Here is an 18,544-nt window from a genome sequence, read left to right on the forward strand (position 1 = left end):
GTAACAAGCCTGGCGCACTGTGACTAGGTCTATCCATGCATTTACCATGCAGGTAAGGTCTCACGAAAAATAAACTATCCAGTTGCACTATGGGAAGTGTAGGATCCAACAGTTTGGGAAAGTAAATAGATATAGTTGATAGTTAATACTTGGCTGTGAGCAAACGCTCAAGTTACTGTTATTTGACCTCTGTTAGAGTCCCATTCAAACTTGCTTTGGAGGAAATAAAACTTTTTTTTTTTTAATTATTAAATCAGTGGTGGTCTGAAGGTTGACTGAGCAGCTTCCATGTGTGACTGTGATCAAGGCCTTCCTGAAAAAGAGAGCATAGTTATCAGTGAAACTCGACTGAATATATGAGGGTTAAAAAAAAAAATCTGTCCCTGACATTAATGTCATTCTGTAGTCTGCAAATTAACCAATAACTAAAGCCAGGAGTTAAGGAAAGTTTTCCAGAATGGAATTACTCAAGTAATCAAAACAATCCATACAGTAACTAAGTGAACCAGCTCAGTCGCTTTAATCTGCATACAAATAACCTGACTGTAGACTTTCAAATTTCATGCACTACACATGCCAAAGTCCAATTTTGTGTGCAGGTGTTTGGCCAGTCCTTACCATTAAGTTCTGTGGGACAGATTAGTCCAAACATCCCACATTAAATAGCCAGGTGACATACTAGAGCCAGAAAGTCCAAGCAGGGTGGAGGCTGCAGTTATGGATGGGTCAAACACAGGACTTTGACCCAGGAGATGTGTTTGAAACCAAAAGTTGTTGACCTGTTTCAACTAACGGCAGTAAGTTAATGGACATTTATAACTTACTTCACGTACATAACTTACATACCATGATCTTTTCCTAAAAATGACCAAATTGTGAACGTCCTTGTGTTATTTTTGTTACTATTAGGACGACGGTCACCTGACCTCTGCTCTACACAGACGTTAAGGGGAAGGACTGGCTTGTCACCTGCACACAGTTTTAAAGTATGAAGTTATCTGTATGCAGATTGATGAGGCAGGGTTGGAGTAAACATACAGTACTTCCCCCTTTAGCCAGTCTGTTGGTAGCAAACTGTAAACTGTAAAGCTCATTACCTTAATGTTTGTCATGGTTATCAACCAGGTCACTCTGTGCTGCTCTAATGAATCATGAGGAGAGAAAAACATTGAATGTTGATGAATCCCTGAACAGAGGTCTGACCTGCTGCTGGAGACGGTTTTGTTTTCACTTGCTCTGAAGTTTCTCACAGTGTCCCTGCCAGACCCTTAAAATTTAATTAGTGTGACTGAGGTGAATCTATGTTTCGATAAGTGAGGATAGGACACTCTTAATTGCAGCCACACAGTTATTTAGGGTTTATAAGATGGAGTCACCTTAACTGAAGAAGACAGTCACAGGGGTTGGTAAACAGTGTGCAGAAAGATGGAATTTGCATTTGAGAAGTGAGTTCACACAGACTGTACTGACAGCAGCCCAGCGTCCACTCTCACATCGGCTTCACGCAGTCTAGTTTCATTGTTGCACGCAGGAGTCTGCTGGATTTGAGTTGCTTTTAATTTTTAATTAGACTTTTCAAAGCTTTTACAAACACACACACAGACACACACACGCTCTATTCTTAATCAAATAAATAAACTGATAAACAAATTAATCAGCGTTGAGGGCATGACTTTTGAATTGTTTGCGTTGTATGCATAACTGATGAACTGTGTGGATTCACTGATGTATTATTCACGTATGTAAACGAACACATTTACTCAGAGTGGGAAAGCTGTTTGTCGCCAAACTTCAAATGTGACCTTCACGGGGAAACGTCACGAGTCAGAAAAAACTGGGATCACTGGGATCAAAGACGCCTCGTGTCAGAAATTTCTGACAATTTTCCAAGAACACAGAAAGACGTACTCTACAATAACAGCATGTTCTTCACCATACTGTCAGAGCTGTTATTTTCCATAAATAGGAGCTGGTTCCTGGTGAAAGGTTAATGGTCAGGCAGTGTGGATAAAAAGAAAGCACTCTCTGATCCTTTCATTCCACACCAAGCTCCGACATACAGTAATGGCAGGAGGAGGGACGCGAGCTGGTTTTTACCGATGCTGGACCGCCACATGCTGAGTGTGTTTTTAATTCACTGATAAACCTCCTTTCAAAGCCACATGAAACCCTCAGGCCTCCCAATGCCCCCAAGACATGTAGCCCTTTGGGCATGGCTAATCTTCCCTCAGCATCTCCTTATCACCCAGTTCACATTCGATCCACCAGTGAGGCGACGGAGGAAGGGCCTGCAGTGAGGGTTCAACACTTATCCCATATAAGCTGCTGTTGGGACCAGTGGTAACCTAAAGGCTCGGAGAGTGAGATTGTCACCCGAAGATGGCTGATTCAGGTTCCCAGATGGAGAATGATGAATAGTTTTCCTGATGGAACACCAGAAGTGCTGTGGGTAAACTGGTTAACTCCCAGTGCATCATACACACTATTAGTATCATTACATAGTTTGCAGTGAACTGCGAGGTATCATGTTGTTCAGTCACCCTCCCCTGTATGAATAAATGTTAAAAATGATTATTAGTCAGCAATGTTTTCCTCGGTAATCACTGTTTATGGATTTTGGTGTTTGTGAATGTCAGACTCGAGTTTCTGAAAATGTTGAGGCAATAAAGGTCACCTCAGGAGGCAGAAAAAGAAGAAGGCCGCAGAGATATAATGACTGCGGTAGAGGAATACAGAGTTGGAATAATGAGAACAAAAACAAATGTTGAATTCTTTTAACATTTATTTACAACAATTATAGGTCACACATGATGGTGGACTAATCTAACACGGTTTCATTCATCAGTTATTCAGTGTTGTGGCACAGAGGTAAGAGAGACTGTCCGTACAGCAGCAGAAATAAATACATTTAATTGTACACACCTGGCTTCTCATTCTGGCAGATCATATCCGGTGTTGGTGTGCAGCTCTTCTTCAATAACGACCCTGAGGTCTTCTGCCCGTTTACACTAATTAACTCTGACTTTTTAAAGAGAAGATCTGTAAAAGAATCCACTGAATTAATGGCACTGTAATTCAAAAATCCAACTGCTGAAGATTAAAAAAAACTGTGACTATAATATGAGTGTGTGGTCACACCAGAAAGTGGACATTCACATATTGTTTCGGAAAAGTTGGTACCGAACGCTTGGTAACATATAAATCAATTGAATTTCATGGCATGACTACCATACGTTAAGATTAGTCTAGCTAGCTGGCAAAAGGCTACAGCTAGCCAGCCACAAATGCATGTTAAAGGTGTAATATGTAGGAATTTTGGTCCAAAAATGAATTGAAACGATCAACAGAATAGGAGGAAATAACAAGTAGCAGAGATATCAATTGAAGTTAGCATGCTAACCAGCAACGCCGGGCCCATCCTGTCTCGTAATACCACTCCGAGCTCCCAGTCTGGACTGCTAGCTGCACAGCGGCAGGTACAGTAAGTAGCAATATTCAGTTACTCTGTTGATATATGGAGTGACCTTTGACAGGTGAGCAATTCTTACATATTGCACCAGCAGTAAAACATAAATAAAATCAGAATTGAATGATCTGCAAATCCTTTTTCAGTCTATATTCAGTTGAATACAGTATTAATATAAGATGTTGAAAGTTCAAGCTGATTCGCTTTATTGCCTCTTGTAAATATACACTCATTATGAATTTAATGCCTATTACACGCAAAGTAAGAAGAAACAGGTCCTAACTCTTTTGGAATTGGGGTCGTAGCAAGCTAGCTAACACAGAATAAACCAGAAAATATTACAGAAAAGCAACTGTAACATCAATTATTGTCTCACAGCTGACCTACACTGCGTCTTCTGTGGAGTGGTGGAGATCAGTATTGTCAGTGTGGTTTTCTGTTGGTCATGTGTTCAGAAAGAAGCTCATTTTGCCTTACATTACACACACACACACACACACACACACACACACACACACACACACACACACACACACACACACACACTTGTCCACTGGGCAGGTTTTAATCACCCCACACAGCCACATTTACAGATGTTAGCTGTAGCTGAGTGTGTGCAGGAGTGTGTGCTCTGCTCAGACTCTGACTGATATCAAACTCCAGTAGGTTCTGTCAGTCCGTCCAGTGTCTCTTTTTGTTCCTCTCCTCCCTGTATGTTTATGAAAAAGACTCATAAAGCCTGAGGACAAGCTCTATTTTTTACCCAGATTTAAAAATTTGCTTTGAGTTCTTGCTGAACACATCTGCAGACTGAGACATGTAAAAGCACTCAAGTGTTTTGAAAACAAGAATTTAAATCCTCTCACACACACCTGCACACATGCTGTAACCTTTTACAATATCATATTTACATGTGTGTATTTACAGAGAACATCCACATCAAAACTCTCCATCCTTCATTCAGAACTAAAATGGCGAAGCCAGCGGCTCCTTACGCCCCGGCCTGTAGCGGAGCGTCCAGGGCTCGGATGTGGACGCTGGGCAGAGTGAACCAGGCTAAAGGAAGCTCCCGTCCCGCGCTGTCGTCCTGGAACTTGATGTTAAGGAAGAAGTCTCCAGTGTAGAGAAAGAGCAGGGCACCAACACAGACGGAGCTCTCTTTGGGTTTAACCTGGGGAGGCAAAGACAGACCGCAGGAAGACTCATTAGCAGCCTTCATAATGAAGCTGGCACACTGTCAGCCACAGTGAAGCCAGCAGGAGTGAAGTTTGAAGCTGACGGTGGCTTTGATGGAAAGATATGAACGAGTGCAGCGTTTCCCCCCCGTCAGTTGAGAACAATTCCCAAATTGAAGTTGTTTTGCACATTCAGGAACATGGGGAATTCTTTCATCTGCTTTTCAGACTATAAACTCTTTGTTCTGGCATCAACCAAGTCGATTTTCATCGCCTTCAGCATGTTCAACATTCAGGAGGGAGAATTGTTACAGACAAAGCCTCTCCTCTGATCAGGCTAAAGATTTCAGTCATGACCTGTGAAGGACCACACCTGTGTTTTTGTCATTTTAGACTATTTAGCAAAGGACACTCTAGATTTGTATGTATTTCTGTCCTGTGAGACAGTCACTAGTGTCTCGTCATTTCAAGTCACACTTTACAGAGACTGTAAACATGCTGCAGTTATGTAATCCAGCAAACAGCATGGCTGCCTCGACTGTTCCTCGAGGTACATAATGTGTATGTTGTGTTCTGTGCTGCAATGAAACACAATGTTAATAGGAAGGCAGCCATGATTATGTAACTGATGCTAATTATACATCTTAACAAGTTAAGCATCATATTGAGTGGAAACCTTCTCTACTTGGAAGGAATCAAAAAAAAAAAAATAATAAAATGTTTTTTCATGCTATTAGAACATGGTGTTTAAAATTCTTAAATGTACATGGACCATAGTAATCAGTAATATCATATACATGTACTATTAATGCACTGTTTCAAACCTATGGGCTACAGGCAAAGCCATATAACTACAATCAGTGTTGTAAGCAAAAGTCCAGCAGAGATGTTTATTAATGTATTTGTCAATAACTATATTAACATGTAGAAATAATTCTAATAAATGAACAGAATTATTGCCTCGTGGCTGTTTGCCTCCACACACCACTCAAGTTGCTGTTTCTGAGCTATGGCGTTGAAAAGGGGCCATACACATTGTTTGCGGAGCATTATGATGTCACTGTGAAGCTGACCTTTGACCTTTTGAACTTAACTGTCATCACTTCATCAATTTATCCAATAAGACATTTGTGTAAAAAGTTGTCATAAATATCATATGAATTGTTGAGTAATGGCCAGAAATATGTTATGATCACCATCTTATTTGACCATCAGCTTATCTTTGAGTCCAAGTGGATATTTGTGCCAAATTTCAAGAAATTCCCTCAAAGCGTTCTTGAGATATCACGTTCACGAGAATGAGACGGACGTACAGACAACCAGAACAGATATTGCCTCTGGCCACGGCTATTGCAGGCGGGGAGGCACGAAAATATGTCTTCATAGTAGAAGTTATAGTTGTTGACAAATACTGTATACTAATAACCATTTATAGCTACTCCACTATAATTTACCATTTACTGAATGTTTGTACTTCTACTGCTGGTAAATGCTTAAAATAAATGGTTACCAAAATTGCTTCCACTGATTTACTTGGGTCTGCTTTACTTTATTTATATAGCGCAAAATCACAAATCACATTGCCTCAGTGGGCTGCACAGTGTACAACACCCTCTGACCTTTGACCTTTGATTCCAGAAAGGAAAAACTGCATATAAAAAACCCTTTTACTAGGTCTACTTTTCCCTGTCCTGCTATCAGTCCTACTGATGTGATTTCCATGGTTAGTGGTTCTGCTGCTGTCTTTTATGACAGCCTACATGTAGATGTTGAGAATTACGGCACATACAACATGTTCAATAACCTGTGTTTAAGATGATTAGCTGGAACAAGTAGCAAGCTTGAAACTAGCCCAAAACTGCCCATCAGCTGTATGCAGAAAGATTACTTTGTTACTTTTTGAGCCTTTTCCCATTACAGCATGTATTCTGGTTAACAAATGGGGTTAACTATTATACTTGTCCATTGGAAGAGTCTGAAAAAGCCTGATTTTGATGATGGTTAAAGTTAATGACCTCTTTCCAATCATGAATTGCTAAAAATAAAGGAATTAAATATTTCTACCGTCTTCAGGAAAATGTCTTCCTCTGTTTATCTTGTACTTGTGTCACATTTTGGTTTATTTACACGTTGTATCCTGTTTTTTTCTCTTTATCTGTCAGTACTTTGTACCTCCTTGTTCCCCTCTTGTGATTGACGAGTGCCTGAATGTGTTCTGTTTGCTTTGTCAATTTTTCTTCAGATACTCAATGTAATGTGTGGATTTACATTGCATTTTACTAATCATAAAGTTGAAACATTAATAAAAAACTTGAATTACAAAAAAGTGGTGTAACTGTGTTAAAACTAATCATTCAGCTCATTTACTTTATTATCAGTGCATGTTGTGTGTCTCTGCTGTGAGCGCCAAGCTATCAAATAATTGCTATTTTTCCTGAAAAAACTCTGCAACAACCTGAAGAGTTCTGGTTACATAATGTGCTAAATGTACAGCGTGTCTTTCCGTTTGATGGTAAATACTCCAGCCCATACTGACCGTGTCAATGTAGAAGGTGTTGGAGCCGATGAAGGTGACGGCCTCCTCCAAATCGTAGTTCTGGACTCCATTCTGGAAGTCCTGATAGGGCACCACGGTCAGAGCCAGGGGGCCCACAGAATTCTTGCTCAGATTTGTCAGTTTTACCTCCAGGCTCACAGCGTCACCCACTTTACAGTCGGCAATGACATCACAGTCACATGGCTTCCCATTCACCAACACATCTGGAAACAGACAAAGAAAGAAAGAAAGAAAGAGGGGATTAGCAGGACTGAAGGGGGACGCTTCTTTTGTCTTTTCTGACTATTCTGAAGAAATTGTTTCAACATGAATAAGATATTTCAAACCAAAAGTTAAATCTAGTGCACGGTCATTCATGGGACTCCCATCCAATCTCTTCTTCATTTGTATTCATCAAAACTCGTCCCGAGCATTAATGGCCTATCATACAGTTTCTCATGGAGGATCAATAGGCTTTGTTTGTCCTAAAATACATTTTATTGACATCAGAGGAGAGTGCTGGAGCTCCGGGTATTAAACCGTATTCCCTCCTGTTAATCTCATGCATGACTAATTTCTGTCAAGACTGGACGAATGAGATTGTTGGAACAATCCCAAAGTGACACACACACATGCACGCGCACGCGCACACCCAGCCACCCACCCACCCACACACACACCCACACCCACACCCACACACATGCACGCGCACACCCACACACACACACACCCCACCCTGAAATACATTTATATTCTCTCACACCTCCCCTCCTGTCACAACCAACCAAGAGACACTGAGTGAGTTCAATTCAATTCAGCTAATGTGGGGCCAGTCACTGCTGATGTGGCCCCTATTTGGCTAAGGTGCAGAGGGAGACACGATGATTTGTTTTGAACAACGAGCGCAGTGAACTGAGCTCCTGCACGCTCCTGCCGGGCTGAGGAGAAGACTGACTCCGAACACGGGGGATTCAAGAGCGCTCGAACAGATCACCCGGGTAATGAGTCCTACGAGAAAAAATGGCAGCGTACATACACAAACACTCATGCACAAACCGGTTGTCATACGCTTTCGAGTGTCACGCCCGCGGCTGTGATAAACACTGTGAGTCAGGGCGACTGTGTGACAGCCTGATGAAAGAGGCGAGCTGTGCTCGGTGCCGCTGGTGTGCCGATCTGTTGCGCACAGCGAAGGGTGGGGGTCAGCGGTGGGGGTAGGAAGATAGACAGACAATCCAGCAGGAGGGAGAGAGGGGAGAGGGTGGGTGTGGGCGGCTGAGGCCGTGCTGTCACAGTCAGTGGGAGAGCCCCGGGGAGTCTGCAGCTACAGGAGGGTGACATTCAGCTCCACGTCTGTATTAGAAGCACACTTCAGTCAACACAGACAACCAGCAGCACGCACTGAGGGGCCCAGAGCAGGGCTTTATCCCCGAGAGTCTAGTTATGAAAATATATTAAAAGATAAAAATAAATAGGTGGCCTTTTATTAAAAGGTTCTTTAATAGTCAGTAAATGTTCTTCTTCTCTGATTACGTCATGTACATTATTCATTATACCAGTTATTAATGGGGAAAACAGCGATTTGTACTGTGACATTTCATTGAAGTCATTTTTAGACATTTTAATGCTGAATTGTTACTTATTATATCTTTAACTCAATTAACTAAATTATACATGAGCTACAGTATATGATAACAGTATTGTAATTGAACATTGTACAATACAATATCCAAGTACATATCAAATACTGCAGTATATCCCCAGTCATTAATTTTCAGGTCACATGTGATTGCAGTAACAGAGAGAAATAAAGCACAGCTAACAAAAAAAATAACACATTTTTCATTTAAAAAGATTAGTCCCTGTGGTGATTTTAATATCATTACAAACCCTGTAAACTGAATGAAATATCACATTACAGGGCACCAATGTATCATTTATCACTGAGGGGAGCAGTGCCAATTCACTTTAATTTTGTCAAATAGTGCAACTACACCCAGTACAAGTTGAGGATATGCTAACCGGATTATCCTTTTTGCATTTTCAATATTTTAGTTCCATGTGTTTAATGAAAAAGCATCCACACACTCATATCTGTGCAAAAATCTTTTACTAAGACTTATTGTAGTATGCGGATCTTTTTTTCATTTGTTTCAATAGTTTATATCTCCAGAACCTCAGATATTACCGGCTGAGTGGTGGTGTTTGTTTTCTGTGGTGGACAATCACTGGTTGATTGAGATAAACTTTGACTTTAAAACAATCTGGATTAGAACCAGACCGACAATCGAGTTTTGGAGCTGATGCCAATAACGATATTAGGGGGTAAAAATTCTAATACTGCTATATTGACCCTTTATACACACATTTTTTGCATTGATTCCAGAACATTTTTCAGTTTACCAATAAACTGAAACAGCTTTAATGAATTCAATAGTTATAAACTATCCCAAGGAGCTTTTTCTGCCTTATAATCTCTAAAAAAAAAAATTAAAAAAAAGAGAGAGAAGGTTTTCATATCGGATAACAGTTATGCCAATACCGATATATCTGTGAACGCCGGATATCTGCCAGCCGATGCATTGCTCAGGCTCTAATACGGATGTCAAAAATAATAAGCACTTGTATGAGGCAGCAAAGAATTCAAAAGGGAAAGAGACAAAACCTTTTGGACAAGAACAAGCTGAGAGAATGTGTGTGATTGTTAGCAAGGCTGCTGGATGAGCGCTACTTAATTTCCCTTTCCTTAGCTGGGGTGACTTGAGATCACGGGAACTCGTTGGGCCAATTTCTTTTCTTTTTTAGGAATGTGACCAAACTGATTGTCTTAACACCCAGATGAGATCCAATCACAATCCACACCAGACCCTCTCCACCCCCAGGTTTGGCTGATGTGATTGCATTCTACATTTACACCTGAAATAATGTGTGTTTCCCCTCATCCAGATACAGATCACATGTTAATGCAGGGTGTGAATGAGGCTCTATAGTGCAATAACCTTGCTAGCAACATGTATAAATATTGTGTTTCGACAGTATTGGTTTTAGTCAGGTCTATAAGCCAATAAAATTACCATTTTGCCATTTTTGTTGTTGATCAGACATAATTTCAGTTGCCTCTCCTGTAGTGAACTGTGTATGGAAACTTATGCATTTTGCTTTTCCTGGAAGACCTCTGATGATGGTGCATTTAGACACCCAAACCCACATATACATGCACGCATATATAACACAATCCTCTCATAGCCAGTAGCACTGAGCATATAGTGACACCTTAGCATGTAGTTATATTTAGTTTGTTCAAAGTCTTGTTGCTAGGAGATGTGCAAATTATAGGTAGCCTACATTGGTTCTAAAACTGGAAATAAATTCTTTCACATTAAAAGCGAACAAAAGAGAATGGTTAGTCTGTAATGAGCTGATGAACTCCCACACACACAAGCCTCAGTCACACACACCCACAGCCTGAACATTTGCTACAGAGTTTCTCCACTTTGCTATCCTGGTTTGTGTATAAGCACTCAGGCAATCAACTCATTTGGATAACCAAGAAAAAGCAGTGGGAAGAACCGGTGGCCCGCTGCAATGACGACACCGACAACTGTGTTCAAAGACACGTAATTGTATATTATAATTCTTGTTATTCTGAAAAGAAAAAAAAAAAATATTACAATTGTGGTAAATTAGCACTGATGAGATGAGATGGGGTGGACGACACATTCATTATGTAACCTTCAAAACAAGTAGACCAACTAAGAAGGAAGAGACAGAGGTTTCTCTGAGGCTCTCAGCAAACATCTGTGTATCTTCACAGAGGACACGAAAGGTCATAACAAAATGCTGCTGCTAAAAGGATCGGCTGAGCGTTTCCTGTTGTGCAGAGCTGAGTGCTGTACCGATGCTCTCTAGTTTACCTCCACAGTGCTTCTGTTGAGTAGGTATGTCGAGGAATGTAGTGTCCCCAGAGGCTGAGAGAGCACAGGTTACATCCCTCAGGCTTTCACAGACGCTTGGACCAAAATTGTGACTCAAAATGATATAAATTAAACCAACAAATGACAAACTTATTTTGTTTCTACATGAATGCTATCAGATGAAACATTTCTGTTGTTCTTGAGGCCCCTCCAGGTTTCTGTTTTTTAGACCAGTCAGTTAGTCAAAGGGGCTCTGTGGAACTGTCTTTAAAGCACACTTGGCTAGTTTCCTATATGGAAAAGACCAGTACAACTTACATTAGTGTTATGTGTGACATTACTCAATAATAATTCAATCTAATTATTACATGCAAATGTGGCGGTAAACTCAGCTTACTACACTGACAATGGTTTTCCAGACAGCTCTGCACTGTAGCAGCTTATGCTAACGTTAGCGTCAAAGAGAAGCCCTTTTCACACAGAGACTCCGCATTAGCGACGCAACTAAGGCTCGCCTTAACGCCGCCTTTGTTTGTTCACACTAAACCAAGCATGCTGGCGCTGCTAAACCAAAAGAGGCGTGATGGTACACATCATGACGCTGACAACTGTGTGTTTTTTTCAACGTGTTTCCATCTGTTAATATAAATGTGTATCCTCCGACTGTTTATAATCATATGGATGCAGTTATAATGTGTTGTGATTGAGATCCTGACCCACCATGCATCCTGGAAAATGACAAAGTTACGTTTTTTTGCTCTAAATTACATAATTACATAATCACCACCAGTATATAGAGGACCCTACAACAACACAATGAGACAAAGACATGGTAAGTTAAAGTGTTTTACTCTGAATCGCGTCACATTATCACCTCCATTCAACTGCGGGAGCTGCCTGGCTCTGCTGCTGGGGACAGATGCTGTTTTTTGGGCAGAAATGTGATGAATGAGGTATTTTTTCCTCATATAAGTTTCCAAAGACACTACCAGTTACCACATTACTGTTGTTTGGTCCTGCTGTAACGTTGCTTTGTGGGTTGAAGTGTGGGACATATCTCTTTTATTTGATGAGTGAAGGATCTGTTAAGCTGTCAGACTGTGAACATCCCTGCCGGCTTTTCCATTTACACAGACACCGGCTCGCCTCTGCTGCAGCTCTGATACTACCTCAGGGGGCGAATCAGAGCCGGAGCGAAACTGCCCCCACTCTCCACATCTGAGACGGCAAGGCAGAGTATCAGCGCATGATTCCCGCATTGAAAGGGCAGTGTGAATGTGGCTCGAGACAGCACCAAAGCTCCAAAGGTGAAAAAACATACAACAATGACACCATATCTGCAAACGATGTGCTTAAAAGTTCAATGAAGAGTTTCTGACAATTCTGCTCATCAGCTGCCAAGCTAGCTGTTAGCTATCTGACGTGACGGAGCCACTTTGTTTCAGTAGTAAGGGACTCTTTGTTTGTCTTTAATGAACAGCAGAAGCACACAGCCCACTTATTTCCAAACTTCAAAGACCGACACATAATGTGTTTTTTCTGACACAAAATGAACATTAATCAACTACTTCTGAGTAAAGTTGCTGCTGTTGGTTGTCATTATTAAACTTTCATTCGTTTTAGCTTCTTAAGACACTGCTAATTATGCAAATTGCAATCAAAATCATGGCTTTGAGAAAAAAAACAAAAAGTTGTCGTTAACATCCTGGCTGCACCCAAAGATAAGAATAAAGTGTGGAGTTTCTTCACAACCTGATGATGATATTAGCTTGAGGGTGGAGGAAAAGGAGGGAGAGCTAGAGAGGAGCAGTTTGGCCCTTTAGAAGAATTGAACTAATAAAACAGACCACAAAACACAGAATAGGTATCTGTCATCATGAGGGAGGATGAGGATTTGGAGAGCGAATTATCGCTGCGACAGAATGCTGCTCCAACAAGTGCTGCACGAGCAACAGGTACACCACAGGCTGAGTGTGTGGAAGAACGCTGCTCATTCAGAGCTGACTTGGGACTCTAGTCAGCTCATTTTTAATGAATCAATTTGTTGTGTTCTGACGGGTTCATTAACAAACTGTAAGGAATAAGAGGAATTGATCTGTTTATTAATCACCTGCCTGTTCTAATGTGCAGGTACAGCACTTGCGACATGTGACGTAACACGTGTAGCTGCGTTTGGCTTCCACATTAGCAGGCACACAGCTGCAGAGTCTGCAGAGGCAAAGCGCTGCGGCAGGCGTCGCCACAGCAACCAGGAGAGAAACAGAGAGACGGAGAGAGAGAGAGAGAGAGAGAGAGAGAGAGAGAGAGAGAGACGACACCTTCCCTCCTGTATGAGTATGAACGCCACAGATCAAACTACGACTCAGAGATTAAACAAGCCTCTCCGCCTCTCGTCATAGCGCTGTCACCCATGAAGATAAAGATGACGGCCGACACTCAGAGGTTTGCCAGTGTTTACGGGATTATGCCGCGCTTCACACCGGCTGTCGATTCAGCTCATTAAGATTCACTCACAATATTGTGCAACGAGAGGGGAACGCGGACAAATCGCAGCCGAACAAATATAGACGTCATGTTCATCACACCTCATGAAAAATGACATTTCTGGGTTGCATGTAGGAAATGCTTATCAAACAAGGGGGATGTTACTCTGCTGCTGTAAAACTGATTATTTCAGCAGTACGGTATATTTCAGGGCAGGCTCTCTTAGTAGGGAGGACCAGAGATGGCTGAGACACTTTTTGTCTCAGCTATTAGACATTTGTGTAAAATGTTGTAATTATCACATGAATTGTTAAGTATTGGCCAAAAAACATGTTTATTTAGGTCGCAGTGACCTTGACTTTTGACCACCAAATTTTAATCAGTTCACCCTGAAGTCCAAGCGGACATGTACGCCAAATTTGAGGAAATTCCTTTAAGGTGTTTCTGAGATATCGCATTCACAAGAACGGGAACAATGGAAACACGATGCCTCAAGCCACAGCTATAGAAGTTTATTGCCCCTGAGAACCGATCAGGAACTCTATAGATAAGCTGCCGAAGACACTGAGACGCATTGCTAGCTAGCGTCAACAGCACAACTATGTTTTTCCTATGGTATGGATACCTAGTGGCATTTCTGTCTGTATGGACAGACAGAAGATATATGTTATGTGATCTGAGATTGGAAAAGATATGATGGTATTTTGCCCAGAATGGCTTAATAAATATAACACACCAGTGACTCAATCAATGGGTGGACAGAGATGGCCAGCCAACTCTGGAATACAAAGCACAATAATGTGTGAGTGTTTTTTATTTTTGCTGCAATGTGCTATCATGAATACTGTCCAACAGATGTTGAATTCATATAAAACAAACCTTCAACATCAACATCTGTTAAAAAACAGGCCTCTAGCTTCAAACCAGGAAGGGGACTTGCCATAAATTTTAAATTAAACAGTTCCATTGAAAAATATAAAGACAGTGATAGAAAACCATGTTAAATGTGCGTGAGTAACAGTGTCTGTTCCTCCAGGAGGAACATTAACAAAGAGTTGTGGTCCGGCCCAGATGACCAGGTCATCAGGGTTTAACAGCTCATCCCGGCCAGCGACCGATAGCAAGGCAGGGTCATTGATGAATGCTCCGATGGAGCCGGAGGATGTGCTTTAAAAGGTTGAGGTGCGCTGCAGTAAGTCTAAAAATAACCTGCTGCCTCCAATATCCCCCTAAGCCATCTGCCCCTTTTATAATTATCCCCATAACAACCACTCACTTGATATCTGTTGTCTTTTCCTTCAACAAACGTTTAAAGATTCCATCTGCTCTGACAAAAAGCAGCCAGATTCAAGATCTGGCTGCTTCAAGATTCAACATTTCCACATTTATCACCTATACATCTTATACTGTAGACTTCCACTTCTTCTAGACGTTTGCATTCTAACAGATAGTACACTGGTTAAGGTAATGTAAACTAACCATACATTTGCAGATTCTCCCATTGCAGCATCTCTCTGAAAGGTCTGAGTAATCGCTGTCCATCTGTGCCTCTCTTTGAGATCTAACACTGACTGTGTCTAATTATTTCACTGTTAGCAGGACATATTTAAAAAGCGTCACCCCAAACAAGCAGAACTGCTCGGGTGCTATAATTTCAATCAGCAGTGAGCAGCAGCCTGTGGCAGAAAGATTGGGGGTTACAGTATGTTGCAGCAACAGTTTGTGAGCTCGGTAGACTAATATTGGCTCATCTCCTCACAGGACACCTAACTGAGCTGAGCTGCTCCCAGCCTGCACACACTCATGGCTGCTCTATGAGCATCATGACCACAGGAGCCACAGCATTACTCATCCCAAACATTCAACATCCCTTTCATTCCCCACTGGTGGCTACGTGACTTAATGTTTACTCAAATAATAGTTCTCCTTTTGTTCAACCTCCATTCGATCGCTCTATTTTCCTGTTCGAGAACATTCAAGGGCAGTAGTGTACTCTGCCGGCTCGCTGTTTGAATGGTAGTGCCCAAGGTTATCATTGTTTAGCGTCCTTATCCTTCACTACCAGCTGCAGTCAACAAGGCTTTTAAAAGCAGCAGAATACTGCAAGGATTCAAGCAGTAAGATGCTTACACACACTTACTGAGACATTCAACAGTGCAACTTATTGTTGCGTAAGACTATGACAAGTGGGAATAAGAGTGCACTCTGTGGTGCTCTAAAAGGGAATCACAATAGATCTGAAGAGACTCTTGTATAAGTGAGATCAGAGAAATAATGAATGACTACAAATACAAGCTGACACAGTGACCGAATCTTTATGAAGGATAGCTCTTACTGCTTGAATCTCACATATTTTTAATGGTAAACCTACTTTTTACGATAACTGTTGTGGAGGGCTATAAATATTAAGAGGCGTCTCCGAGATGAATTGTAAGCTGCCAACAGCAACAGATTTCTCTATGTTCATACTAATAGATGCCTTGTTCGCTTAATTTATTGGTCCCAAGGGGAAATCTTCCCCCCAGGTTTGGTATAAAACGAGAAAACACAATAAAATGCACAAACAGTAACAAAAGAAATGAAGTAGTGACGCCTGTAATGGTGATGGTAAATAGACTGCGACCATGCAAGGCACCACACGCTCATCAGAGGCAACAACCATTCATATACACACAACGATGGAGGAGCAACCAGGAGAAATCTGGGGTTCAGTATCTTGCCCAAGGACACGACATGTAGACTGCAGGGACCAGGGTTCGAAACACCTTCTGATTGGTGGACCGCCGCTCTTCCTCCTGAGCCACAGCTGCTTGTTTTTGGGTCATCAACCTCATTGGAGCCAAAGGAAAACACTGGAGCACCAATTCATTAGGATTCAATGTCTGGGAACTACAAACGTCTGTACAAAATTTCATGGCGATCCATCTAATAGTTTAGATAATTCAGTTTGAAACAAAGTGGGCGATTGACCAACTTAATAACTGAGCAATATTCAGAGAGCCAAGACATTTATAAAGATTGCAAACGATCTGTTAATACTTAAAGCAACAAAATGTAACTTCCAAGAGAAAGACAGTTGATCGTTGAGCCTCATCTCCAGATCGTCAAATACTGATGCTGTGGGTTGGCAGCTTAGGTCAAACACCAACCCAGGCTGCCACAAGTTTGAATACTACAAATTCGGAACTAGATCCAAAGTGTATCCACCAGAATAGAGCTGCAACGTTTAATCAGTTTATTGAGTACTCGTCAGCCATTAATTGCAAAGTATTTGGATAATTAATTAATTGGTATCTGTCATTTTTTAAGAAAAAAAAGTTGCAACTCTAATTGTAGTTTTTCAAATGTGAATATGTTCTGGTTTCTTTACTTCTCAGTGACAGTAGACTGAATATCTTTGGGTAGTGAAACGAACGGGAATGAAAATGACTGTTAATTACAGCCCTAGGCAGAACTAAGGATGGGGGTGAAAATGGATTCTTCAATGCATTGTGGTTCTCGCTTTAAATACAGTATTGTGTAAGGATGCAGAAAAGTCAATAATCGGACATTTAAAAGCCAATTATCTAAATTATGATGCAACAATTCTGTCTGACTGGCTGTACGTTTCTTATGGCTAAACTAGTTGTATAGTCAAACCTAACGGACGTGAACATGCACGTCATGTTTCCGTTCCAAGCTAGGCTACTTCTTGAGCAAAGATAATGGGGTGTAAATTCATCTTGTTAATTTAACAGTGGACCATCACAAATATGCTAGATTGTAAACACAGCAAGCAGTCGCAGTGAGAAAAAATTCATCAAGTATAGAAATCCCCAAAATCTGATGCATCGAGATGCATTTAAATCATTTTATAATCTGAAACCAAGCCATCTGAATTTGAAGCTTCATGAGGTGCCAAAAACCAAAGTCAATCCAACCCCACCCCATTCTCGCTTTCTACAGTCTGTAAACACAAACTGTAGAAGCTGTTGCAGCTATAAGCGCCAATGATCACTCCTTATTTAGATCATGTATCTTGCACATTGAAATGTTTATGCAAACAGTCAATGAACCCATCTGTATTCTTTATATATGCAGCCACATAACTACGCATCATGCTGTTTAATGAGCAGCCATGCGTAATAGAGTGGCTATTAAGTCTATATTTCCATTTGCCTTTCTGCCTCTAAATTGGAAGCATTTCATGTCTTGGGGATTATATTTTATCCACATACAGACTAACTCATTTTTCTCTATTTGCCTCCACCTGAGTGAAGAAAGAGGAAAGGTTTGGAGAGAAGAAGAGGGCGATGTAGTTTGACAACACTTTGAAAAAACATAGCCACTGGGACATTTCCTCAAGTTTTACCACTGAACTGCGAGTTTAGCTGATCAGGAAAAATAACACTGTGGGTCTAGTATCTTTGCAACACAGCAACTCCCCAAAATAGAACAAATCAATAGCGTGGTGGCTGGGTGCCATTATACTTTAATGGCCCCGTACTGAGATGGCTGTCTTGGCTTGAGGCTTCCTGCTGTGCAGTCACATTATTATTTGACCTGACTCTGTTTTCACAACTATACCTACTATTTTGAATACTCTGTTAAAATATGAGCAATGCCTGTTATATCTGTATTATGACCTCTGCAGTGAATATGTCATTACAAGGTGCAAAATCTATTTGTAAGAGTGGATGGAGTCGGTGTTGGTTTATTCCGGGACTGATTAAAAGGGCTCAATAGTAGCTACAGTTGATGATATAACTTGGAATTGACCTTGAATGCTGATGATTCTGTATCTGAATTGTGGTTTGACTGAATAACATGACTTTGTCTCATTCCAGTTCTCCCTCTATTTCTGTCCTTTTCACAAGATGATCTCACACCAGCCTTGACACTCTGTTATCCTTTGCTCCTTTGCTGCGGCTGCTAGTCAACTCTCACTTTTTGTAAAACTCTCATAAAGTTCTTGACCCGTTGCCAGATC

At 41.1% G+C, this 18,544-nt stretch overlaps 1 protein-coding gene across 1 annotated transcript in view; it reads right to left on the reverse strand.

Annotated features, from left to right (window-relative positions):
- Positions 1 to 2,764: 2,764 nt before the first annotated feature.
- trappc9 (trafficking protein particle complex subunit 9) overlaps positions 2,765 to 18,544 on the reverse strand; it is a 215,450-nt gene continuing 199,670 nt past the window's right edge. Inside the window, exons 22-23 of the mRNA XM_073463457.1 lie at positions 7,178 to 7,401; positions 2,765 to 4,637 (exon numbers count right to left, since the gene is read on the reverse strand). Of these exons, the coding sequence (XP_073319558.1) occupies positions 4,458 to 4,637; positions 7,178 to 7,401 (404 nt within the window). The 3' untranslated portion in view covers positions 2,765 to 4,457. The remainder of the gene's footprint in view (positions 4,638 to 7,177; positions 7,402 to 18,544) is intronic.

The sequence above is a fragment of the Pagrus major genome, chromosome 3, assembly GCF_040436345.1.
Source record: "Pagrus major chromosome 3, Pma_NU_1.0".
Classification (NCBI taxonomy): domain Eukaryota; kingdom Metazoa; phylum Chordata; class Actinopteri; order Spariformes; family Sparidae; genus Pagrus; species Pagrus major.